This window comes from Phodopus roborovskii, unplaced genomic scaffold (genome assembly GCF_943737965.1).
Source record: "Phodopus roborovskii unplaced genomic scaffold, PHOROB, whole genome shotgun sequence".
NCBI classification, from domain to species: Eukaryota; Metazoa; Chordata; class Mammalia; order Rodentia; family Cricetidae; genus Phodopus; species Phodopus roborovskii.
The window spans coordinates 65,584-92,588 of record NW_026126071.1 but is presented as its reverse complement, the minus strand read 5'-3'; the positions used below and the strand labels follow the sequence as shown (position 1 = coordinate 92,588).

The 27,005-nt window shown below is 39.6% G+C and overlaps 1 protein-coding gene and 1 pseudogene across 1 annotated transcript; both read left to right on the top strand.

Moving 5' to 3' along the window:
- The first annotated feature begins 5,269 nt into the window (after positions 1–5,269).
- Positions 5,270–7,330, top strand: LOC127218383 (endothelin-converting enzyme 1-like; annotated as a pseudogene).
- A 3,265-nt stretch (positions 7,331–10,595) lies between these two features.
- Positions 10,596–26,747, top strand: Nexmif (neurite extension and migration factor). Its single transcript, XM_051179395.1, has 4 exons — positions 10,596–10,673; positions 20,754–20,879; positions 21,529–25,897; positions 26,478–26,747. The coding sequence occupies exons 2-4, from the start codon at positions 20,801–20,803 to the stop codon at positions 26,569–26,571; spliced, it is 4,542 nt and encodes a 1,513-aa protein (XP_051035352.1). The 5' UTR covers positions 10,596–10,673; positions 20,754–20,800; the 3' UTR covers positions 26,572–26,747.
- Positions 26,748–27,005: the final 258 nt, after the last annotated feature.

Genomic DNA, 27,005 nt, shown 5'->3' with positions numbered 1-27,005 from the left:
AACTTTATTCAGAGCATCACACAATTTATACTCTGAGGGTTAGGTAGAGTCACATAAATGAAGTATCCAATCACAAAAGCAGGATGCATGTGGTAGACAAGCTGCACATGGCAGGTAACCCCCACGTGATGAGCAATCCACACCTGACAGACTAGCCACATATGGCAGGCAAGCTGTACATGTTGCACAATCATGTTTGTCCATATAGACATATAAACACAAAACAATAGCCATTTGAAATAAATAATCTAAAACAAACTCTCTCCTATCCACTGCACCTGGGTGTGGCATGAAAACATAAACCAAAAACAATTTCTGTTTTTGAAGAAACTGAGGTCACAAGACTCTTGTCTTGGTTTCTTGGAGTTTTATCAAAGCACTCAGAATTATCACACCACTTCATTCTTAGACCATGTTCTGACAGGTCCCCTCATTTTTATTTTTTAATAGCAGGATATCCAGGGTTGTTTTGATTTGTGATGCTGTAGATAAACCTAATTGTCATCTGATGCATGAGTATCTTCTAAGCAAGCAAATTATAACCATAATGAATAATATTAGAACAGTAAAGTTGTGTGTAATACTCGGCCACCAAGAGCAGATACAAACTATGTGTGATACTGTTGGCTACATTATTATATTGATCAGAAAAATTTAGAGGATAGCTTGGATTAAGAAAGCAATATGATAAGTAGTTCTGGTATCTTATAGAATGTAAGCCTATGTTTTCCCTTTAATAGGAAAACAAATATTATGATGCCCTATGCAAACGGGAAGTGATTCAAATACCATGGAAAAATTAGATGCATCTTCTTCTTCAGATGAACAAATGAGTGTATTACAGTCCCAAGGCCCAGGCATAAACACAGTCATTAGGAAAAATAGCAGGAACTGAATCCATGCAATCCACAAGTTGATGATACAAAGGAGGATGAGGAACATAAGACCAATACATGTGTTCAGCAGCACTCACTGCAGATGCACAGGTCATGGCAGATAACGTCACCAGAAAGAGGTTCTCGGGTGGCAGGGCTCTGTGTGTTTCATAGAATAACTTCTCCATTGGAGCACAGGGCCCAGGTGGGACGACTTGACTTCTGATGATATGGTCCGTATCTCTTTGGCCTTTTGGCTGTAAGTTTGCTGTCTTTCTAGTGACTTCCACTGCCTCCTCATCCTCCACCATGGTCCTGGATGGCCTGGGATAGGAGAAGCCAGAAACAAATCCCTAGTGTTTCAGTAGATCCATTTACACTGCATACCCCTTTCCAATTTTCTTCTGGAGAAGTAAAAATAGGGCAGGTTACTTCTGAACTAGAAGCTAACACACATCCAGTGTGTTATAATACCAATATACTCTATGGTACTGGCAAATGGTTTCCTCCTTTGGAACTTGGTTACTGTTTGTGAAGTGAGCAATTTGGGATTAAACTCTCTTCCAAGTTCCTTCTAGCCCAGAAATATAGCTCAGCAATGATATTTCTGAAAAGAATTAATAACATTTTAAAAATGTTAACATGAAATATCAGTAATAAGAAGAGAGATTCGACAGAAATTCCCACAACTTAATGTTTCAAGCTTCAGTATATTAATAGTAAAATGTGATACATCAGATTCCCACAACCTTCATTTTATCCTAAGTAAAAAAAAAGAAAAGATATTCAAAAACATGGAAAAGATTTTTAAAATCACCCTAAGGTTATTGAACTCGGGCCTTAGATGTAACTAGGTGCTGCCTGTCAATAAAGGCACTCTGTGATTATATCTCAAATAAACTCACCCTCATAAAGTACCATGTTCATGGATGAGGTCCTTTCAGGGACACACCAACTTGTGCATATCAATAGGGATATATAGTTTGGTTTGTTTCAACATGTCATTGTACTACTCATGTGGGTCTACAGTCAAGAAGAGAAGAACACTCTGCAGATAGAACCATCTGATAAACTGTGATTGGACTCCTCTATTACTCATTCTCGAGACAAGAGAGAAAAATAATTAGAAGTTCTAAAATGACAACTCCTTTGTAAAGGAAAAAAAAAGGGTCTAGGATGTGCCTGTAAAATTGGGCTACATGCAGTCTAAGTATTTATAAGTGAAGTCTACTTCCTATGTTGATTCCCATAGCTCCTTTTTTCTTTCTATTTCAGCTCTTATTGAATATTCTGCTTTCTAGCATTTGTATAGCCTTTTAACATAGGCAGTGCATTTTTATCTACTCTCACATTGATCTCTGTCCTTACAAATGTGCTGCTCTACTTGGAAATTTCTTTAGGGTGGTGTCACAAGATGGTACAGATATGACTAGAGGAGAAAGGACATGATAAGGTTAGAAAATTCACATGTTGGGATAGAATAAAATGTAAGCACCATAATTTTTTATCAGAATCCTCATCAAAGAGCCTTCCAACCCCAGCTTTACTAGTAATTGTCATGCATTGGAAAGCTATATATATATATATATATATATATATATATATATATATATATATATTTATCTCATCAGAATCAACCCAAATTTAATGAAAAAACTGTTTCACATGTACCCATTGGAGAAATTGAAATGAGATATTTAGAACTGCATGAGCTCTTAGACATAATTTAGCTTTAGCTCATCTCCTATATTTTATAGATCATAAAACTTATATTTAGAGAGGGGAAGGAGCTTGTCTAATGTTACTTAGTTAGAAATTGTATTCTGTTCATCATAGAGTATCACTTCTTTTATATGAGTTCTGAGGGTGCTTTCTAAAATTTTGAAATATTTATCATGAGATAACATGCTACTGCTTGTTTTTTAAGATATATACAACCCAAGAAGGGAAATGAAGGTAAATACAAAAGAAGGGGGAATATTATAATAACACTAAAGATGTCTGAGAAAGTCATAAAGAATCATGCTATTAACTATGTATCTAAAAAACCTATAATACATATTAATATATATAAAATACACATATACACTTTAAATGGACTTTTCTCATATCTACTGACATGCCTCATCCAAGAGCCAAAGACCACCTAATGAAACCCCAGTACCAGACATAAGAATCCCTCTTTTGAGTTGTTGGAGAGGACGGTTCAAGAGACTCCAAAATCATATAAGCTATGGCTGTTGCCCTTTGTTGCCCCCCCCCATATGTGGAAGGTAAGTCTCTATTTCTAAAGACACCATGCATTTCAGAATCCAGGCCCAGAGGCCTTTGAGCTGGAACTGACCTGAATGCCCCTCTCCAAGGACTAGCTATCATGTTATCAGAAGGCACTGTGCAAATTTCTAAATGAGGGAAGCAACCAGCAGTCCTAGCCAGCCTGTGAACCACAACAACCAGCATGGCAAATAACCTTACAGGTATAGTAATGGCACAAATACCTTGGCAGTTACCAACAGTTTTCTAATTGGACTTATGACCCACTCAACAAGAGGCATACCATGCCTAGTACTGGAAACATAGCCAACTGTTCAGTGCTAGTGAAATCATGGAGGGTCTTGGAGGAGTACCTAGGAAGAGTACCTACAACCATTACTTTGCTAAAGTACCAGAATGCCTAACAATGACCTATAAACGTTTATCCTTGTACTCACATGTAAGTGTATTCTTTATCCCTCATCAAGAAAACATTTCTTTGCAATAGATGGAGACCATCACAGAAAACCACAACCAATCAAAAGACATAGTTGTGGAGCCCAGTCCCAACAGATATATCTAAAAAAACACTCCCAGGTCCAATGCTCATAAGTTATTAGGGAATAGGGAATGGAAAGATTGTAAGAGCTAGAGAATCAGGGAGTTTATTTTCTGAGAGATCACGTGTCCTAGTAATGCCAGAGGCTACACCCTTAAAAAAAAATCTCACCAGCATGACTATTTGAACAAGGAAAGCAATAATAAACATGCTAAATTGGATCAGGGAAAGCCCATGAGACTTCACCCCTACACAAAGAACTACAGGCAACTAAGAAATGCTGAGAGCAGGAGAAATGGTCTTCTCCAATGAAGAGCACACCACTTGGTTATCCAATACTGTTGTGAGCCAAACCATCCCATGAGTTTCTCAGTGGCCCTGAAGAAAGGACAAAGAGAACATTAATTCTGTGTACTTCTCCAGGAGCAGACTTGGCAAAGTCCAGTCTGGAGAGAGTCAAGGCTATGGTTTATAGGGATCTGATTCTTCCCTAAGGGCTGTGGTTATCAGTCCTAAGACAACAGTGTCTTAAGGTAGCTTGTATTTTCTTTGCCAACATTAGCTGATTCAGGTCTCTGCTGACTTTGGCCATTTTTCTCTGGTGCCAACTATTACTTTTGTTTCTTTGATTCCTCAAACCCTGGTCCTCTCACTTGACACCTTGCTGATGGAGACCCTTATTCATGAGGGTTCAGGTCAAGTGGTACCCCACTGTGGGGCAATAGTACAAGAGAAATGATCAAGAGTGAGTACAGCTCTGATGAATATATAAAAAGGGTAAAAAGTTCAACTAAGAGACTGCCTAAAATAAGTAAAATGAAAAGTTAAAGAGGGAAAGAAAGGAAGGAATCAGGAGTAATTATGGGATGGTAGGAGTTGAAGGGGTGCTCTCTTCCTTCAGATGTTTCTTTCACTCCTGCTTTCTGCCCCTTATAATGTATCACTAAAGAGCTTAGAAAAGTTCTCTATTTTTATTTTTAAGCATTCCCCTTGGCTCCCTGAAAAAAGCGCTGTAAATGTAAAACTATGGGAATATATATAGGTAACAGTTTAAAGACAGAACATCACATACGAGGGCCGCTTGTCCATGCTGTGGAATTTGATATATGAGATTGCTTCGACCCACAGAATAAATATGATTCAGTTGTAATTCAAAATCCCCATAAACTTGGGCAGTTCACTCCAAAATAGACTGTGAGTGTGTGCGTGCGTGTGTGTGTGTGTGTGTGTGTGTGTGTGTGTGTGAAGATTAGAAAATGAAAGTTAAATAATAAAGATAAAAGGCCCTGAGCTCGAGGAAGCCTGCCAGCTCCTGAATGACATTCACTGTGTGATGCCTCAGAGAACAAGGAAAAAGTTTCTTTCTTTATTGATGCAATCATTGAGTCACATAAAATGGCTTCTACCCATTTAGCTGAGCCAAGTGTCCATACAACAGCAGGGAATTTTACAGATAAATTAAGTAAAAAGAATGCAGTGGGAATGTAGTGGCAGCATCTGCACTGATTCAGGAGCCCAAACCCAAAGGGATGCAGAGTCAGAGCCTCAATGCAGAGCCCCAGTGTAGAGCCCACGAATGATAATGACAACCTACAAGCAAGCCACACTGGTCAAGGAAGATCTGATGGACTCAGTTTCTGAGGGCAACATGTACCCCATTTCCTTGCACGTGACCTTCTTCAGTTCCCAGAGCAGCCAGAGGTGCTGGGTGATGCCACTTCCAGTGGAGATGCAGCTAATGGTTCTGGTGTAGTTTCTGACAGCAGAGCTGGTGGCCTGCCTGGCAGCCTGGAACATCCAACACCACACAAGAACAACCTTAGTATGTCTGAGGAAGACCTGAGTCTCAGTGACCAGTTTTGTCTTAAACACCATAGACCCCACTATAAACCCTTGCCAGGACTTCTTCAGCTATGTCTGTGGGGTCTGGATCAAGGCCAGCCCTATACCTTATGGCCACTCACATTAGGGGGTCTTCAGCAACCTCTGCAAACACAACCAAGCCATAATAAAGTATCTGCTGAAAAATTCCACTGCCAGTATGAATGAGGCAGAGGCCCAAGTGTACAACCATGTGGGTAATAATGAAATGTGGATTGAGGAGCTCAAGCCAAACCCCTGGCAGAGTTTATTGAAAAGCTTGGGGCATGAATATCACAGAACCATAAGCCAAGAACAATTTTGAAGACATGCCATAGGTGATCACACCCAACCATGGAACCTCACCCTTCTCTGTCTATGTCAGTGTGGATTTCAAGAAATTAAGCAGCAATACAACCAAGTAGACAAGTCCAGCCTCAACTTGTCCTGTTAGAGACCTGAACAAGATAGAAAATGAGAAGGTGCTGATTGAATGTCTCAACTATACAGTTCATCGAGGGAAGCTGCTGGACAATAGGAATGAGGACTCCAACCCCAGATGTAGAAGATCCTGAACTTTGAAACAGTGCTAGCCAATATATCATTATCTTCCAGGAGATATTCCAGGAGGAGGAGCTCTTCTACTACAAAGTCACAGCAGCTGGCCTACAGAAGTTGGCCCCTCCCATCAATCATTATTAAAATAACTTCTCAAAACCATTTTTCCCTATTAGAGATCAATGAGTCTGAGCACATCATGGTCAACAACAAAGAATGCATGGCACAAGTCTCTATCCTCATCAACAACACCAACAAATACCTGCTGTACAACTAAAAGATGCAAAACCTGGTAGAAAAAAAAAACAAGCTCCTTCCAGGTTGGTGCTCTCAGGGCTGTGGTGGATTCATGTAGGTAGTATATGGGTCAGAGCAGACCTGCCTCTCCTGATAAAGTTTTTTTTTTTTTTTTTTTTTTTTTTTTGTGAGTGACAGGGAAAACAATCTGGGCTTTGTCCTGGGTCCCACATCTGTGAAATTGACCTTTGCTGAAGATAGCAAGGACATAGCCAGTGAGATAAGAAGTTATTTGAAGACAGTGTGAGCACCCTGAAGTAGATAATACACCAAGAAACTAGCCAAGAAAAAGGCCGATGATATCTACAACATGATAGGCTATCCTATCTTAATCATGGACACAAAAGAGCTAGACAAAGTGTTTAATTATCGCACCATAGTTCCACATCTATACTTTGAGAACCCATGACTTTTCAGCTTCTCATGGAGTGCCACAACTAATCAGCTCAGGAAAGTCCCCAACAGATCAGTCGAGTATGACCCCACCCACAAAAAAACAAAATTGTGTTTCCAGCTGGAATCCTGTAGGCACCATTCCATACCCACTCTTCACACAAAATCTTGAACTTTGGAGGCATTGGTATCATCCTGGGCCATAAGCCAGGAATATGACAAGGATGGGAACTCATCCATGGAGGCCTCCAAGCAGTTGACCAAACGTATGGTGCAGCAATACTGCAACTAAATTGTGAATGATCTGTACACTGTCGAAGAGAACTTGGCCCACAATGGGGGCCTTAGGGTAGCCTAAGGGGCTCACCAGAACTGAGTGAAGAATGGGACCAAGTAAACACTGCCTACCCTGGGTTTCTCCAACAACTAGCCATTCTTCCTGGAATTTACACATCTGAGAGTTCCCATAAAGGTCTCAGAACCTACCCGTACACCCCCTCCTGCTTTCATGTCAATGTCAAATGTTCAGCCTTGAAAACATGTACAAATAACATTACACAGACTAAGCAGGTTGTATTTAGGAACACACACACACACACCAATTAATGAAAAAGAGACCATGAATTTGCAAGAGAACAAGGAGGAGTATATGGGAGTGTCTGAAGGGAGGAAAATAAAAATAAATAAATGGATCTTTAAAATGAGAAATATGAATTAAGAGGTTCTCAACCTTCCTAGTGATGCAACACTTTAACACAGTTCCTCATGTTTTGGTGGCCCCCAGCCATAAAATTATTTCATTGCTACTTCACAACTATAATTTTTCTACTTTTGTAAGTCAGAATGTAAATACCTGTGTTTGCCAGTGGCCTTCGGTGACTCCTGTGAAAGGGTCTTTTGGCCCCATGGGGATCACAACCCACAGGTTGAAAACTGCTGCATTACAGTTTCTTTGTGATCATTTCTTATGCTCTCATTCTTAATATTTTTTTAAAGTTATGTGATTAAGTATTTTTGTTCTTAAAATATTTTGTAGGGACTAGAGAGATATCTTAGGGGTTAAGAGTACTTGCTGCTCATACAGAGGACCAGAATTCAGTTACCAGCACTCATGTTACAGCTCACAGCCATCTGTAAATCTAACTCTGGGCATCTGTGCCCTCTTTTGGATGCCATGCATACACACACACACACACACACACGCACACACACACACTTTTAATTCTTGTCTCATATATTCCATCCCGGCTGTAGTTTCCTGTCCCTCCTTTCCTCCTGATCCCCCTCCCCACCTCTCCCCGAGATCTACTCCTCGTTTTCCCTTCAGAAAAAGCAATATCAATGGAACATGACATGTCACGTTGCAATGAGACAAGGCATATACCATTATATCAAGGCTGGATGAGGCAACCCAGGAGGAGGAAAAGGGTTCTAAAAGCAGGCAAAAGAGTCAGAGATACACCTCACGCCCACTGTTAGGAGTCCCACAAGAATAACAAGCTACTCAACTATAACATATATGCTGAGGACCTAGATTAGACCCATACAGGCTCCCTGATTGTCACTTCAGTCTCTGAGCCCTGGTTAGTTGATTCTGTGGGCCTTGTTCATGTGGTCTCCTTGACTCTTCTGTCTCCTATAATCCTTCCTCCCTCTCTTTCATGGGATTCCCCGAGCTCCACCTAATGCTTGGTTGAGGGTCTCTGCATATGCTTCTATCTCTTGTTGGATGGAACCTCTCTAATGATGATTGGGCTAGTCTCTGGTCTATGAATATAGTAGAATATCATTAGGAATCATTTCATATTTGGTTCTACCCAAAGTCTTGGCTATCCAGATTCTGATTCCTGGCACTCTAGCCAATATCAGGCATGGGCTTCCTCTTATGTTATGGGTCTCAAGTTGTACCAGTCATTGGTTGGCCTCTCCCACGAGTTCTGCACCCCAGCATATCTTGCAGGAAGGACAAATTGTAGGTTGAAGGTTTTGTGGATGAGTTGGTATCCCAGTCCTACCACTGGAAGCTGTGTCTGGTTACAAAAGATGGCCAATTCATCTTCTGTATGCCCCATCACTAGGAATCTTTGGTAGGGTCACCCTCACAGAATCCAAGGAGTTTCCATTACACTAGGTTTCCACCTCACTCCCAAAATGTCCTCCAATTCCAATCATCTCTCCCTCACCTAATCTGATCTCTCCTGTTCCCATCCTGACCCTCCCCCAATCCACCTGAAAATCTATTATTTCCCCTTCACAGTGAGATCCATGCATTCCCCTACCACCACCACCACCCCGAGCTCTCCTTGTTACTTAGCCTCTCTGAGTCTGTGGATTTTAGCACGATTATCCTTTACAGATAATATCCTCTTATACTACCATGTTCGTCTTTCTGGGTCTGGGCTACCTCTAGTTCCATCCATTTGACTGAAAATTTCATAATAATTTTTAACAGCTGAGTAATACTCAGCTACATTTTCTTTACCCATTCTTTGGTTGATGGACATCTAGGTTGTTTCCAGTTTCCGGCTATTGAATAAAGCTGCTATGAACATAGTTGAACAGCGTCCTTGTGGTAGCATGGAATGCCATTTGGGTGTATGCCCAGGAGTGGATCTTAAGATAGATTGGTTCCCAATCTTCTGAGAACACACCATATTGATTTCCAAAATGGCTGAACAAGTTTGTACTCCCACCAGCAGTGGAGGAGTGTTCATCTTGCTCCACATCCTCACCAGCATGAACTGTCGTGTTTTTGATTTTAGCCATTTTGACAGGTGTATATCTGTCACCCCATTGACTGTCAGGTTGATTTGGCCGATCTGGCTGGCTACACATGTGTGTCCTTCCTCCTTCATTGCTCCAGGTGTATCCCTCCCGAAGCCACAGTAGGTTGGAGAGGATAACCTTCCCTCAATAAAGGAGGATTGGTCTTTGGTTAAAGGTATATGACTTGCTGCGCTCCCCTGCTATAAACTCCAAACAAGTTCTCAAGGTCCACATGCACCATTTTATTTTAATTTAAAGCATTAACTAATTATTTTTAACCTAGATCCTTGAAATCGTTTGATTTATCAGAAAATAGAGTTAACCAGGCAGAATTATGGATTAAAATGTTATCTGCATTGCTAATTCTTTCTTCCTCAGACTAGAATTTGACTAGGAAGAATGGTTATAAGAAAAGCTAGCTAGGCTTGAGTTTGCATGGGTCGGTCTTGTGAGTGCAGTCACAATGGCTGTGGGTTCATATGTATATCTGCCCTGTTGTGTCCAGAAGACACTGTTTTCTTGTGGTCAATCCAATTTCTTTGGCTCCTGGAGTCTTTTGTATTGATCCTGGAGACTTGTGGGTAGGGTTCTCTCAGTGAGGACAGAAAATTGCATGGGTGGAGAAGGTGGGCGGATCAGGGAAGGCATAAAGAAAGAAGGGTGGAAGTGGTCAACATAATTGTATGGAACTTTCAAAAACCTGATTTTAAAATATGATAGAAAATCATGTTGGTTTAATGAAAGAAGCTTTCTTGTTTGTAGGCGTACAAAATATTCATGAGAACACTTGAGGTGTTAAAAGTTATCTTCTTTATCAATGTTTTTCACCACTCTTTTCTAACCAGTGTAAAACAATAAAAGAAAGCCAAACTTGAAAAAGAAAGAAAGAAAGAAAGGAAGGAAGAAAGAAAGAAAGAAAGAAAGAAAGAAAGAAAGAAAGAAAGAAAGAAAAGCTAGCTAGTCGGGCCTGAAAAACCTTTTATGGACCAGTTTGCTACAATGTATTGTCTTTTTGTTTCATTTCAGATTCTGAAAAAAACCTGTAGATTACCTACCACCAGTACCAGTTTCCTGGTTGATTGCTCGTTTTCCACTGTGACAGCTGTGCCCAGGTTAGCTTCATTATCCATGTGGGATCTCACAGTCTTAATAGTCACCTGTTTTATTCATATAGATGTCTTGCATACAGACTTTTCAGAGGCTACTCTGGCCTGAAACCCACCTGTTTGCAATATTCTTTTCATAACCATTGTCGACTTCTCTACCTCTTTCTTTTATATATGCTGACTACTTTCCCTCACCAAGTCTCTACAGCATATTTCTATAGTTCTGCTGAAAGCTAATATTTTTTTTCCCATCTCTATCGCCTGGTCCCTGATTCTAGGCTGTTTTGTTTTTGGTTTTACATTGTACACTTGAACTGTATCTCCTAAACTACTTCTTTGTCTTTTTTGTAACAAAGTCTCATTCTGGAGCCCAGGCTAGTCTCAAACTCATGATGATCAACTTGCATCAGTTCCTCAAATGTTGGGATTACAAGCATGAGTTACCATGCCTGGCCTTATCTTCCTACATTTGTCTCTACCATTGCCACTGGCCCTTATGTTATTCACTACTTAAAACTCTGTAGTGTCCTTCTGAATTACTCCACAGCATAACTTCAGTATATATTAATCTGCTCTATCTTCTTATACATACCACTTTTCTCCCAACATGTACTGTTACCCAAATTCTCTCAGCTTTTCATACCAATTCAACATCATTTTAAAGCAAATTTTACAAAGTAAAAACCACACTCTAAACCATGTCCTTTAGGGAATAGCAATATCATATAGCCTTTTGGATGCCACCAGACATAAAGAAGTGATGGACAAACATTTAAGAGATCAAAGATTTTTGAGAGCCTAAAGGACAGAGACTAATTTTGTTAGGAGTGGTAAGAGTTAAGAAATGTGCCAAAATATGATTTACAGTATAAGTGGCACAACAGTGATGTGCAGAGCATAGCAACCGCCCTGGGAGGGCCTATAGAGGCCATAACAACCAGTTGACCAATCAACACAGATTATCCAAGCCCAGAAGCATATCAATCCTGAGACTGTTGAGTACACCCTAGACACTCCCCTCATGCTGCCCAATAAGTTCCCCACCTTGTAGTTTTCTTCAGGTCCTTCTCTCCTGCCATCCGCCACAATGAACAGATGAAGGGCCCCAGTTAATGCAGTTAGCTTATTAAATAACATTGAAAGACTCTGCTTTTGCATCAGAAAAAGGTGTGTCAAAGTACAGTTGAGAAGGGAAAAGATAGAGAGGTGAAATGGATAATGGGAAAGAACTGAGAAAGGAAATGGCATGCCTGACAAAGAGTATGTCCAGTGTAAAATACATAGAAGCAAAACAGCCACTTACTAACAGAACATAATATAGGTTGTTCTACACAAACTGACGGCAATGCATCATTGCTAAAGGCAACAGCTACACAACTCAGTGAATGAGGAGAAGTTGAACTGTTGCCTCCACACAGCCCTCACTCCTACGTTTGACCATCTTTGTTACGGGAAGGTACTCTGCAGGCTTCTAAAAAAGAAATATAAGCAGCAACCCAGCCACAGACCATTTGATCTACAGTGCTGTCCTGCATGTAATATATGCTAGAGCAATGATGACACGAAGCTTGTGGGAGTAACCAACCAATATCTGATTTGACTTAAGACCCGTTTCATGAGATAGAACCCATACCTGACATTGTCCAGGTGACCAAAAACCTGAAACCAGATGGCCCTGGGGTCGTGGGGAAAACCAAATACTACTGTTCTACTAAATAACAGAACGATAAAATGACTCCCAATGACATTCTGGTATACTCATAGATCAGTGCCCTGTTTAGCCATCATCAAAGACACTTTCCCCTGCAGTATATAGAAGAAAAAATACAGTGATCCACATCCAGGCATTATACGGAGAGTGAGAGACCTTGAAATATTAAGTGGGATGCCTCCATCAAATTCTTCCCCTCTGGGCTCAGGAAAACTTGTGGAAGTGGAGGTGAAAAGATTATGAGAGCCAGAGAGGAAGGAGGACATAAGGAGAACAAGGACTTCTAAATCAACATGATTGAAGCTCACGTGAACTCACGGAGATAAAGGCAGCATGAACAGGACCTGTACAGGTCTGCACCATAATTTCCGCGTATATATTGTGGCTTCCAGTTTAGCATTTTTATTGGATTCCTGGGTGTGCAAATGAGTGGATCTCGGATGCCTTCTCTTGAGTTCTTTTCCTTCTGTTTTGTTCAATTCTGATATGTTAATTTTTGTTTTATCATATACTATTTATACAAAGAACATAAAAAGCAAGAATATTTAGAATATCGAATACAGAAAATATAACAGAGTAAAAAGGAAATAATACTTAAGAAATTGAATTCAAAATTATACTTAAGAAGTTGAATTCTGATTTAGAATAACATTATATGAAAGGCTAATGGGACATTTTAAGGCCAGTCATCATACCATACATACTTCCTTAGATGATAGACTGGAATGAGAGATACATGTGAATCATTGAGGTTCTTTAACCTAGGCTGCCATTCTCTCTGCTCCACTTCCCTATCCATAGCTCCTGAAAGGGAAATTTCAAATGCTGTTGCTTAAAGTGCAGCCCTTTCTGATTTGTCTCCTCTCCATAGGCACAAAATTACATTACAGGCTCCAATAGAAACTTTTTGTCTCTCTTCTAGTGTACCATGCCTGTATTAGAATTTGTTAATGTTTAATTCCTCTAACTAGATATAGAGTACCTTGAAACCGAGCTTCTAGACTCATTCATCTGTGTTTTCTACAGTAGTGCCTGATAAAACATATTATTACGGATAACATGAAATCAGTTAGTGAACTGATTTAAACTGGTGTTCCAGTAATTGGTGCTACTCACACTCCAATGACTTTGTCACAATTATGTCATTACCTTCTGTTTTGTTTTTTTCCTGGTTGGGAAAAGCAATGGATCCCCCAAACACATTAAAAAAACAAACAAACAAACACAAATACTGGTACGAGCCAACTACATGCTCAGACCCAAGTCTTCAAGGTCTGGATAATAACCAACCCAGTGGGACACAATCTGTGAGCCTTCTTTAGGCCTAACCAAAGGGAAATGAAGGTAGAACCACATGCTTTTCCAGTTTAGCTTGAGAATCTCCTTGATTCAAAGTACCTCTAACTATGTCCAGCCTAGTACATATTCCTTACCTTTCTCTCCCCATCTCAGTTCATCAAGCCCCCACACCCTACTCTGAATTTCTTTGTTGCCATGTTATCAGCCTTAGAACATTTCCCTTACTTCTGAGCTACAAATTCTGGGGACTGGGTTTGTTGTTGTTGTTGTTATTGTTGTTGTTGTTGTTGCTGTTGTTAAAGGAAATATTTTCCTGTTAAAGGAAAAATATGTCCTTAAAGAAATAATATACCAGAGTAAAATTAGAGTTGTGCTAGTATGTCCTGGAATAATAGTCTTGTGATGTGTGACGTGACTGGATAATTGTTGACACTTAAGTGTATTTCCCCTTTATATAATTCTTGGAACATTTACTCTTAGCAATAATACATACTTACATGAAGCAGGGTTTCACTTATTATGTTTCCTTGAAGAGAGTAAAAATACAGGGTCAGTAATACGGAAATTTGTATTTGTATAGCCTTCTTTGGGGCAGAAGTTGAAAATGGTAAGAATTAGGAAGAAAACACTTTGCTTTTTAAGATTAAATTTCTGATTTCTTTATCAAAGTTCTTAGTTATTCTCGTGGATCTGCCATTATGTTCATTATGACACTGACTATCATAGTTACTCTTTCTGTGTCTTCACATTTCTGATATTAAAAATACTTTCTTGAAATTAACTATAAACATAAAAGATGACACTAAGGATTGAAATCTACAAACAGTGCATTTATTTGTTGTTTTAAATATGTCTTAATTGAAATAGAATTATATCACTATTCCCACCTCCCAACCTCCTTTCAGCACATCCCTCAAACCTTTCCCATATCCCCACCACTATCAAGTTGATAATTTCTATTTCTTTAATTATTATTGTTACAAATGTGTGTGCGCGCACACACATGGGCGCACGCATGTGTGCGAGTGCATACAAGCACAAAAGAGAGAGAGATACCATAAAAGAGGGAGCCATTATAGGTTTGAAGAGAAAACTGATTCTAGAGAAATGTCCAGAGACCTACAAGACTGACCCCAACTAACAATCTGAGCAACAATGGAAAGGCTACCTTAAATGCCCTTCCCTGATAATGAGATTGATGACTAACTTACCCACCATCACAGAACCCTCATCTAGTCGTTGATGGAAACAGAAGCAGACACCCATAGCTAAACACTGAGCCAAACTCGAATCCTGATACAGAGATGGAGGAGTGATAAGAAAATGGGTACAAGACCAGGCTACAAAAACCCACAGAGACAGCTGACCTGAACAAGGGGGAGCTCATGAACCCCCAAACTGATAGCTGGGAAACCAGCATTGGACTGACTCAGACCCCCTGAACATGGATCTCAGTTAGAAGGCCTGGGCAGTCTAAGGGACCTCTGACAGTGGAACCAGGATGCATCTCTCTCTAGTGCACAAAAGGACTTTGGGAGCACATTCCCCATGGAGGGATATGGAGGGATAGTCCTGTAGTGAGGTAGTCCTTCTGTAGCACTGACCACGCCCATTGGGGGGTGGAGCTATGGGCGGAGGTGACCTGAGGAAGGAGGTCGGAGGGGGCCAGGAAGGCGCTCTCTTTCTGGCGTGACTCGGACAGGAGAGGATCGGGTTGAATTTCCTGGTGTTCATCTGTCTAGGTTGTAAGTTATTTCTCCCTGAATAAACATCTATTCGGCTTATTTGTTTATCCTGATCCTTATTTACCGCAATATAGTCCCTTAACCTAGAGGCAGGAGGGAGGGCCTAGTCCCTACTCCAAATGACTTGACAGATTTTGATGATCCCTCCTGGAAGGCATCACCCTCCCTGTGGAGTGGGGGGGGGTATGGGATGGGAGGGTAGTCGGGGAACATGGGAGGGAGGGAGTGAGAGGGAACTTGGATCAATATGTAAAATAAGAAAACATTTAAAAACCAATAATATTAATAAAATAAAATTCATATTAAAATATACATAAATATATCTTGCCAAGTCCATTGTATTGTTTGTGTGTTTATAGTTTCAGGACTGCCATTCTATATTGGACAACCAATAAGGGGGTACATCCCTGGGAGAGGCTAATTCTCCTTCTACAATCACTAATTAGTTATATATTATTCTTTGTCTAAGGATGAACCCCACAAAACTTTTCCCTTCCCATGTTAAGTCCATCTTAGAGTAGAAGCTATGACCCCTGATACCTGCCTCTTCATTCAATTGACCTTTTACTTTGTTGTACAGAAGTTGTTTCATGAGATCCCAACTGTTGGTTGTTTCCTTGGTTAGGTTTATACCTGGGGAGGGGAGGGTGTTCATGGTGTATGTGTGTGTATGTATGTGTAGCAGGGTGTGCCTATTATGAATGTGGTTCCCTAATATCCTTATGATTTTCTTAATTTCATTTTATCTATTGTAATGTCTCTCTTTTCATTTACAATTACATTAATTTTAATTATTTAATTTTTAATTAATTGTAATAATGTTTGCATTATTAACTGTTTCTTCTAACTAACTTGGCTAAGGGTTTATTAATACTATTTATCTTTCCAAAGAACCAGCTCTTTGTTTATTTGATTTGTTTTGTTGTTGTTACTGATTTTTTTAGCTCATTAATTTCAACCCTTATTTGGATTGTCTCTTCTCATCTACTATCTTTTGTTTTGGTTTGTTCTTGTGTTTTCAAGACCTTAAGGTATATCATTAAGTTATTTATTTAAGATACCTCAAAATTTTATTTTGTAAGTCTGTGTCTGAGTGTTTGTTAGTTCTGTTACTTAGCACTGTAAACTTTCATCTTAAGGTTGTCTTCTCTGTGTCCCATAGGTTTTAGTATGCTGTATTTTCATTTTCATTCAGTTCTATTTATTTTATATTCCTTTAATGATTTCTCTAGGAACTCATACATCATTCAGTAATATATTGTTTACTGTCTATGAGTTTGTGTACTTTCTGTGATTTCTATTACTATTGATATGTAGCTTTATTCCGTTATGATTTGATAGAAAATAGGATGTTATTTAAACTTTCCTGTATTTGTTAATACTTACTTTGTATCATAATGTGTGATCAATCATTGGTAAAGTTCTATGGGATGCTGAAAACATGTATTCTTTAGTGTTCAATCAGAATGTTTTATAGATGTATGTTACATCTACTTGATTCATGATATCATTTAAGTCCAATGATTTTCTGGTTGTATTTCTTTTGTTAGATAATCTGCCTTTAGTGACAGAAGAGTATTGAAGGCACCCACTATTACTATGTTGACTCTCATCTGTGACTTTAGATCTACTAATGTGTCTTTTATGAAATTTGGTGCACCTGTGTTTGTTACATATGTTTAGAATTGTAATATTCCCTTCGTAGATCTTTTGTTTCTGTAGTATGTACTGAGCTTTCCTATCTCTTCAGTATTGTTATGTTTTGAAATCTATTTTGTAAGTCTGTGTCTACTTGTTTGTTATTTTTATTTGCTTGTAATATCTTTTTCCATCCTTTTACCCTAATGTGATATCTGTCCTTGGTGCTGAGGTATGTTTCTTCAAGGCAGCAGGAAGATGGATAGATAGATCCTGTCTTATAATCAAACATATTATTTATTGGGGAAGTTAAGACCTTTAATATAGACAACTATTGAACAATGTTTACTAATTCATGTTATTTGTTGTGATGTTTAATGACTTTTGATTAATTGTCCTGAAACTGCTTATATTCCATATGGCCTCTTGAATGTGTTTGTCTTTCACTTTAGACTGACATATTCCTTTCAGTAGACTGTAGAACTGGATTAGTGGTCACAAATACCTGTAATTTATCATGGAAAGGTTTTATTTTTCTTTCACTTTTAATTGATAGTTTTGCTGAAGATGAGAGTCTGGGTTGATAATTTTGGTTTTTTCAGAACTTGGAATACATATTTGCAGGACTTTCTTGCATTAAAATTTCTGTAAATAATCAGATATTATTTTGGTGAGCTTGCCTTTATGAGTGGCCTAACCATTTCTTCTTGCAGCTTTCAACACCTTTTCTTTAGAATGTGGTTTCATGTGTTAGCATTAACAATATCTTCAGGAGTTTAGGTGTGTTCTATAGATCCCTTGTACCTGGCTGGATATCTCTCTAAGTTTGGGAAATTTTCTTCTATCATTTCATTTATACCCACAATTCAAATATTAGATATAGTCATGGTATTTCAAAGCTCCCATGTTTTTCGTTCAATTTTTAAATTCTCTTGACACTTACTAAGTGATACAATTTCCCTTTGATTTCCAATCCCAACACTCTATTTTCCACATGCTCCCTAATGTCAGTAGCAGTTTTCAGTGTTTGTTTGTTTCTTACCAAACTTTTCATTTTCAGCATCATTTCAGTTTGGGTTTTACTTAACAATTCTTTCTCTTTATTATATTACACTTTCAAATCTTGAATGAACTTCCACATTTCATTCACCTCTTTCTTTAGTTCTCTCGGAATATATACCAATCTTCTTTGAGTTGTTTGAATACAGTTATAATCATTCTTTTGAGTTCTTTGACAGGAAGATCTTCTCAGTCATTTTCATTAGGGTTCATTACTGTGAGATTGGTAATGTTTTCTAGGGGAGTGGTGTATTTTCTAATTTTCTGTTGCTGTGATAAAACATCATGACCAAGGCAACTTATAAATGGAAGGGTTTATTTGGCTTATGGTTCCAGAGGACTAAGTTTGTCATGGAGGGGAATTGTGTCAGCAAGCAAGCACAGTGGCTTGAGCTGGAAGCTGAGAGCTAACATCTTGAACTGCAAGCAGGAAGTAGAGATAGTGAACTCTTTTAAACTCCAGTGATATACCCCTTCAAGGAAGGCCACACCGCCCGTACCTATCCAAATAGCCCACTAAGTAAGTACTCAAATATCTGAGCCTATCAAGGGCAATTCATTCAAACCACCACGGGGGGGGGCATGTTCTGTTTTTTCTTGTTATTTTTTTTTTTTCTGTAGTAGAATTTGTGCACCTGAAGTTGTTTGTTAGTTGAATCCCTTTTTTTTTTATTTCAAATCACCTTTCTTATTTCAGTGTAGGCATACACAGCATCCATGAAAAGATTAAGCTATAGAAGGTTGAGGTGTTCTGTTTTGTGGTACTCGTAATGGGGCTGCAGGCTCTATTACTAGTCCTCTTTTGAGAGTCTACTTCTGTCTCTTTCTGTCTCTGTAAACAGACGCAATCCAAGGGTCAGTATAAGACTTTACTGGTCTTCTCTTCTGCAGCCTTCTGGTGTGTTTCTCCCCATCTGTTGCTCTGGACAACCTGTGGTTGGGGGCAATAGCTCTCCAGAAGCTGGGTGTGTATTCATGAGATCTGTGTGGTATAGAAGGGTAGGACTTACCTGGAAATTCTGGGAAGCACTGGAGGAGCAATATGTGGGGTTGGAAGTAGTGGTCCTAGTCTGAAGTGTGAGGCTGAACGATTCTGGAGGAGCTAGGTAGTCTGAAAGTATATGGAAGCAAGAGACCAGAAGAGCAGGGAGTCCCACAAGATTAAACAGAGTGAAATCTGTGCAGTGTCTCAGAGGAAGGTATACTCTAGGGTGTTGGAAGGAAAAGGGCCTACCTGGCAATATAGGGAAAGGATATTCCAGGTGAGCTGGTTAGAACTATTGGATGGGAAGGAGCAGAGTCTACTGGTAATACAAGAAATGGAGTTTCCAGAGTAGCCATGGAGCCTATATAGTGAAGAAGAACAGGCCTACCTCACAACAAGAGTAAAGGAAGTCCTGGAAGAACAGGGCAGCTCTATAAGAGAATAAGTGGGTCTACCTGGTGGGTACCAGAAAGGGAACTCATAGAGTCAGCCAGACAGGTCTATGGTATAAGAAGTAGTGAGCATACCTAGTGTCTCATAGAAGGGACATCCCAGATGAGCTCAGCAGGCCCTGTTTTATTTTGCTTTGTTTTTGAGTCAGGATCTCACTGTGTAGATCAGACTGACCTCTAACTTGCCTCTGCCTACTGAGTGCTAATATTACAGGCATGTGATGGCATATGCCCTTTGTGTGTGCTTTTAAATAAAGGGATGAAAACTTGACTGGGAAGCATGTTTAAGGATAGAGTAAGGATTAATGGAGTGGCACATGATGGTCACTTTTGCTCAAGTGGACTCATCTATCATTTTTTCAATATACCTAATACCAAGTAAGTTGACAAAAATGAAAAGCTATAGGTGTTTCTACTGTGTCTTAAAAGCACCACACGAGACTGCAGGCTTTTCATAAAATCTTGATCTTACTTATAATCACATTTTTAAAATCTTGATATGTTTTTGGAGGAATGGTTACCAAAATTTTATTGAAGCCATATAAATCAAAACTAAAGAGTCCTCTATCCCTTCCAACTTTAGAAATCAAAGTTTAAGACACAGAGAAAATAAGTGTGATAAATGTGTATAGATATAAATACAGATATAGATATACATTATCAAAAAATTAGGCCAAGAATTAGAGCAGGGTGAAGCAAGGAGAAGGAAATGGTGTAATTATATTTTAATAATAAAAAGAAATTAAGTATGGTGTGTGTGTGTGAGAGAGAGAGAGAGAGAGAGAGAGAGAGAGAGAGAGAGAATCAGTTTGTCTTTATAAAAAAAACCGCTGGCTGTCTAAAGTAGAAACAAAGTAAACAAATCTAATTTCCACATATATGCACATTGTTTAAAGTTATCCTAGACTTTACTTTGCATATTTCCTAATTGAGTAGCTATACTTAGGCTAATTTTGTACATTGTACATTTCACCGCTTCCTCCAGTTTTGGTTTTGAATAGTAGTACAGTTGTTGATAGGGAATATAAGAACCATATGTAGTAGGTGTAAACTAGGAAGCAAAAACAGCATAAGTAATGAACCCAGTCTAGAAAACAGATCCCAGTGAGTGTTTTTAAAACCCTATACCTGAAATAACTTGTAAAATACAAAATAAGACAAACTGAATGACTGGCATTGTCTATTTGAAATGTACAGGTTGGACGACATTTGAAATTGGGATGAAACAGTAAGAGGCTACCTTCATGGATAACCAACAAGATAAAGTTATTGCTGCCTCAGCAAATGGAGAAAACATTCTGATTAATGGTGTCAAAGAAAATGGTAAGGGAGTTTAATTATAGATGCATTGTCTTCCTGGTCATATTTTTTAACTAATATAGATTTTTCAGCATACAGAAACTTGAGACAGGTTGAATCCAAAATATATCTAAAGTTGATATAAATCTAAAAACTTCATTCTACCAAATCTTTAACTGAACTAGAATCTCTGAGAGTTCTCAGATAAATCACCTTGCTCTATCAAATCCAGCTGCTAAATGAAGTTCCTCAAAATTGCTAGTAAAGTATAAGTGCGTTCTGATGTGAAATTTTCATCTACTCATTAGGAACTTAACTTTTCAAGCATGGGCATGCATCTCATAGCTGAAACCATGAATGGGCCCTGTGCAGTTTCCCCTCTGAAAGCTTTGACTTTTCAAGTTGATCCATCAGTCCAGTTCTTTCATCATTTCTGAGGGGGCTCTATCTTCTCCTGAAGAATCTGAACCTACAAATTATTATTTTTGGTTTGTATGAATGTTCAGTATTGAATCAATGTTGTTTTTCTAGTGTCTAGGTGGTAATTCAGAAAGCTAGAGAAAAAGAGGCTGTGATATCCCAGCATTAGAAACTGACCCAAGGAAAGAGACAGAATGAGTCTTGTCTAAGACCATTAACTTTATTCCTACCTTTTTTTTTCCTTTTTCTCTAGACTCAGAGGACCAGGATGTGGCAATGAAGTCATTTGCAGCTCTAGAAGCTACTACACCAACACAACCTATACCAGTGGTACAAAAAGAGCCCCCAATGTTTCCTAGGGGTCTCCTTCCTCTGCCATCTAAGAAGCCATGTGTGCAGAGCCCTCCATCTCCTTTGGGCCTGATTGAAGCACCTGACCATTCTGCTAATAGTGCTTCTGTGAATGCCATCTCCCTCACATCTGGAGTTACAAAAGGCCTGAACACATGGTCACTGCCCAGTGAGTGTGAGAAATCTCCATTCGCCATCATGGAGCCTGCAGGCATGTCAGCTCTCAGTGGAGACTGCCTCATGCAGCCAAGCCGGACTTGCTTAGGCTGCTTCATGGAATCAAAAGAAGCAGTAGACCCTGAACCAGGAATCAGTCTGAAAGTCGGTGATCTAAATAGAGATTATGAAACATGCGCAGTCTCCGACATAGGGATTCAATGCATTAATGCTGGGGAAAACATGAAATATGGAGAGCAGCTGCTTTCAGACCAGCTGTTAGGCTTCCCTCTGCATAAAACAAGGGTAGGAGGAGAAAGACGAGAAACTGAAAAACCTGACATTGACTTAGAAGATCCAACTCAGAAAAGTTATTATGAGGCATTACTGTTAGATAAGTGCAATACAGAAGAGGCTTTGCTGGCAAATCCCAGTCAGGATTGGGGTTACTTTGAGACTTTTATTAGTGAGAGTAAGATTGAATTACTGGACCTCTGTTCCAAGAATGAACTCTCTGTTAACCTTTTCTCTGAAGAAGATGTGGATAACTATATGTTCGATGATGATGAGTCAACTCTGGGCAGTGATGTCTGCTCCCTCAAAATTCGATACGAGTCCTTTCAGGACAATGTTAGAGACAAGACCACCCTTCTGATGCAGGAAGATGCCCAATTCAATTTTTTCCCCAGTGTCTTTACTACATGTCCCAAGAGGGAATCTAAGAGTGGAATCTTCAAGCAGAGCAGTGATCTTTCTCAATTCAAGGTCCCTGATGTGAGCATCATCTGGGGAGAGGAAGATAAAAACTTGGACAAGAAGAAAGGCAAAGAGGAAGTACATGAAGACAAAAGTATAGAGAAAAAAGATGAAAAAGATAATGGAGAAAAGCCTGAATTAAGTAACAAACCATGTAGTGGGCTTGAGGTAGAGCAATTTAAGAACCTAAAGCCAGACCATCTTACCAATTCCCTGGAAACATCAGGGAATTTCAGTGATGACAGTTCTTTCATTGAGGTCTCGTATGATGCCATGGGGGAGATCAAGGACTGTAGCCGCTATATGGCTCGGGACACTAATTCTGGAAGCTCATCTTCCCAGCAAAACTATGGGCTGAGAGCCAAGAGAAAAGTCAGATACAGTGAAGATTATCTGTATGATGTTGACTCACTAGAAGGGGAAAAAGTAAATGAGAGGAAGGAATGGCCTCCAAGTGGTTCCAAAGAAGAAGATGATGATGAATGGTGTCCCAAAAAGAGAAGAAAGGTAACCCGTAAGGAGCCCCCTGTTATTATCAAATATATCATTATCAATCGCTTTAAAGGAGAGAAGAACATGCTGGTGAAGCTAAGTAAAGTAGATGCCAGTGAAACAACAGTAAATCTGAGTGAGAATCAGCTCAGTAAGTATGCCAAGTTATCACCTTTGAAGGGCTTCTGGCAAAAGAAGAAAAAGCAGAGAAACAGCAACACAGACTCCATCAAAACACCTTTATGCCAAAAGCAAAGCTTTGAACCAGGTAGCTTTGAGGTGTCATTCCTGCCACCTGCTCGTAAACGAAAATCTAAGCTTGGCAATAGACACAGGATTCAAAGGATCCAATCCATGGAAACTTCAGCAAGTAGTAAGCAGGTTTCATTCTGCAGTGATCAGAGACAAGCTGGTAATCGCAAAGAAGAAGGCGGCTTGAAAGGTACACCAAAGTCAGCAGCTCTTGCTGCTCCAAGCTGTACCAGTGGATCACATTTACGTGGCATCATAGGCCCTGACTCAGTGAAAGTCAAAACCCAAGATGCAGAGTTTAAGGGGCCAGAGAGGAAAGTGCTCAACAAAATTAAATTTAAAAGTGAAGCTAGATTAAAATCCAAAAAAATCAAAACCGGACAAGAAAACAAACCAGTTCAGATAAGCCCAGTCTTGGAAGACCAATCCTCTAAGGCTAATTTAAAAAATGAAGTCATTCCTGGAACCTCAAACAGTTCCCATCTGTCTGAATTTCATGAGACAAAAGTTGTTAAGAATTCCACTTTCTTACCTTCTGAAATGCCTTTATCTTCTGCTAATGTTGCCACTAATATACCTGTTATCCCTGGAGGTTACCTGCAAACACTGTTAGATGCTTCAGACTTGTCAAATAATACCAGTATCTCATACTTCACCAACCATTCTCCAGAGCAAAATGAAGGCAGCCTTGCTCAAACAGAAAAATCATTTGTACCTCTCCAGTCTGCTGAGGACTGTGTGCTGTCCTCATCTTCTGAATCTGAGCTGCAACAATCATCCCATAACTTCAAAATGGAAACAAGCAACTTTGAAAGTATGTGGCCCAACAAGGCTACATCTGGCCCACAAGAGTTCATGACTGAAGTCTCAAGGGAGATAACCCCAAACCAGTCTAGTGAATTTGAAGCCTCCCAAATAGTCTCCATGGAGAATAACCTTACAACTATAACGTACAGTCCTGTCTGCCTCAGTAGTGATGGCAGTGGTTGCAACAAGGTTCTGTATGCCTCTGTGCAGGACTCCCACCTCCAAGCTGATGACTCTTATCAACTGTGTCACTTTAATAACGGAGAGATCTGCTTTCCTTTCCAACAGACTCCAGTCAGTACAGATGAGGATGGCCGGCTCTTTAGCTTTGATTCGATGACTCCCCTTTCTGTCAGTTCAAGCAATTATTGCTCCTTAAGCTTGAAATCCTGTGAAAAAGATGGTGATGATGATATCACTGATGACTTCTTGGCACACTGCAGCCCCAAACTGGTGATCCAGCAGAGCATTGATGAGATAGCACCACTAAAAGAGTCCACTGACCTCCTCGATATTTCCAACTTCACTCCTGACAAGTTCCGCCACTCTTCCCTCTCAGAAATGTCTCCACCAGACACCCCCAGTCTTTCTCCTCAGAGTACCAGATGTGAAAGTATCAAAACACTAGGAACAATGAAGGGATTCCAAGAGGGTGTCCCAGGATCATTGGGCAGCATGGAGAAGATTGAGTGGGACTGTAGTACCCTTTCACAACAGGTTCAAGCAGATGATAGCTATACATTAAATAACCATCAGTTTCAGTTCCATATGTTCAATGATGAGGACTCTGTTGGCCTGCTTCAAAAAAGCCCTTGCCTGTCAACATTTGATGAGCCAGTTGGGCAAATTAGTACCAACAACAAAGGGTCAAAGTCAAGAAAGAAAATTTCACCTGGCAAGACTGGGGCTGTAACTCAAAGTTCTTCTCAGAAAAACACCAGGAAAAAGTCCCCAAAAGCCAGCAACAAAGGGATTGAAAAGCCACCTAGCAAAACCTCCCGCCAGGTTACTAAGTCAGCAAAGAAAGGGAAATATGTGGCTGCTGTCAATGGAGAGAAAATGCAGATTGGGATTGGCCGTAGTGGGGGCCAACCCAACAGCACATCCCCCAGTGGAAAGACACTCACTGAATGTATTCAGCATGGTGGTCCTGTTGCCCCTATGAAGATGCCAAGTCAGAAGGGACTTTCTGGAGACTGGGCTGTGGGGAAGGAAAGTAGGCCAGGCTGGAATGACATGAGTGTAGTCAGTAATACCAACAACCTTCTGGATGATGACCAACGGGAATTTCAAGAGCCTTCCTATATCTTGTCCAACATTGCCTCTGGTATGGCAGATGTGCAGAGATTCATGATGGCCTCCATAGAGCCTCTTTGGGAACCCATGGAGCACCAAGGGGAGTCCAATACATTCTACTCTCCTGATTCCAATAGCCTAAAATTAAAAACCCTCAAAATATTAGCTGGGACACCACAAGAATCTAAGAAAAAGGTTAATAATGGATCATCAGGCGCTACTAAGAATCACAGATCAATCAAAGGTGTGAACAAAAGCAATGGGAAAGCAGCAATTACTGATCCTGGTCCTGCAGACATGCCTGGTTACAATGAGGACTCTCAGTCTGCCTTCTTTGATAAAAAGTACAGTAACATGAGCACTTTAGGCAATAATGGACCAACACACAAAAAATTATATCGTCACAAATCCAGCTCCAAGGTTCTGCGAGATGAGAAATACAAGGGAAAGCGTGTGGAACGAGAACAGGTCCACAAGGATGAGGCTGGGACAGCTTCTTTCGAAAAACTGAGGTAATACTGCACCAAAATGGCTGAGATGAGATACGCCCTTGGCTTTCCTACTACCTGCTGAGCCCAGAGCTCCTTGTTTTTCCTTCTTGAAAGCAGAAGTTTGCATGAGAGACTCTTTTCCATTCTCTTCTCTTTTTTTCAAACTAAAAAGAAAAGAAAAAAGTGCATGGACATCCCTGTACCTCTAAGCCACCCAAAATATCGGGCAATTTTGTTGTGGCTTGGCTAGGGATAAGTTCTAACAAAGGCTACGCTTTTCTCCTATACTGCGTTAACTTTTTGCTTATTAAGAAAACAGAAGTAGAACTAAAATATGCTCTTGAATGATTTTTGGAATGGAAGGGCTTTGCAATAAAGACAGATTCTGAACAACATTATCAAAAAGTCATGTAGACAAAAAGCCAAGATCATTTAAACAAAAGAGCATCAGTTATCAACACATGGCAATTAGGAGTGCTATCTATCTTTCTGCATCATACAACATCTAGTATGTTGTCAATATATTTACATGGTATGATCCTTTTGTGGGACATACACTAAAACTTACTAAGATGGTATAAATTCTTTGATTTTTCTGCAGAGATTCCAACTACAATCTCCTAAAAGCAGAAACAGCATTTTGGGTTTTACCTGTGTTTGAAGAAGAGACTCACATTTTCCAGAAAGACATTTGATGTTTGTGTTTTATTTCTTTCAAAGCAAGCTTTGTGGTATGTATGTTGACCTGTAAGTGCTTAAAGAAAAAGTTTAAATTGTGGGAATAAGTCTTTGAACTCAAACTTTAATCTGATGTTCTGTGTAAAAGACTTTAAAAGTCATACAGTTGCACCAGTAGTTTATGCACTGTTTTGCCCACAAGGAAAAAAATGGAAAACATTGTGCCAAACTACAAATAAGTAACTGTACTGTATATAGTTTTACTTCTATATCAACATTTGGTTGTGAGTATTTGGGGGGACTTGTCCCTGTTAATTTACTAGAAACATTCCAGTGATTCTTGCTATTAACCACCCCCACTTTTGTGGATAGCACCTGTAGATCACAGTGGAAAAATATGTTGTGTTATAAAATTTACCAAAACAAAGGAAAGTGTTTGAATTGTGCCAAA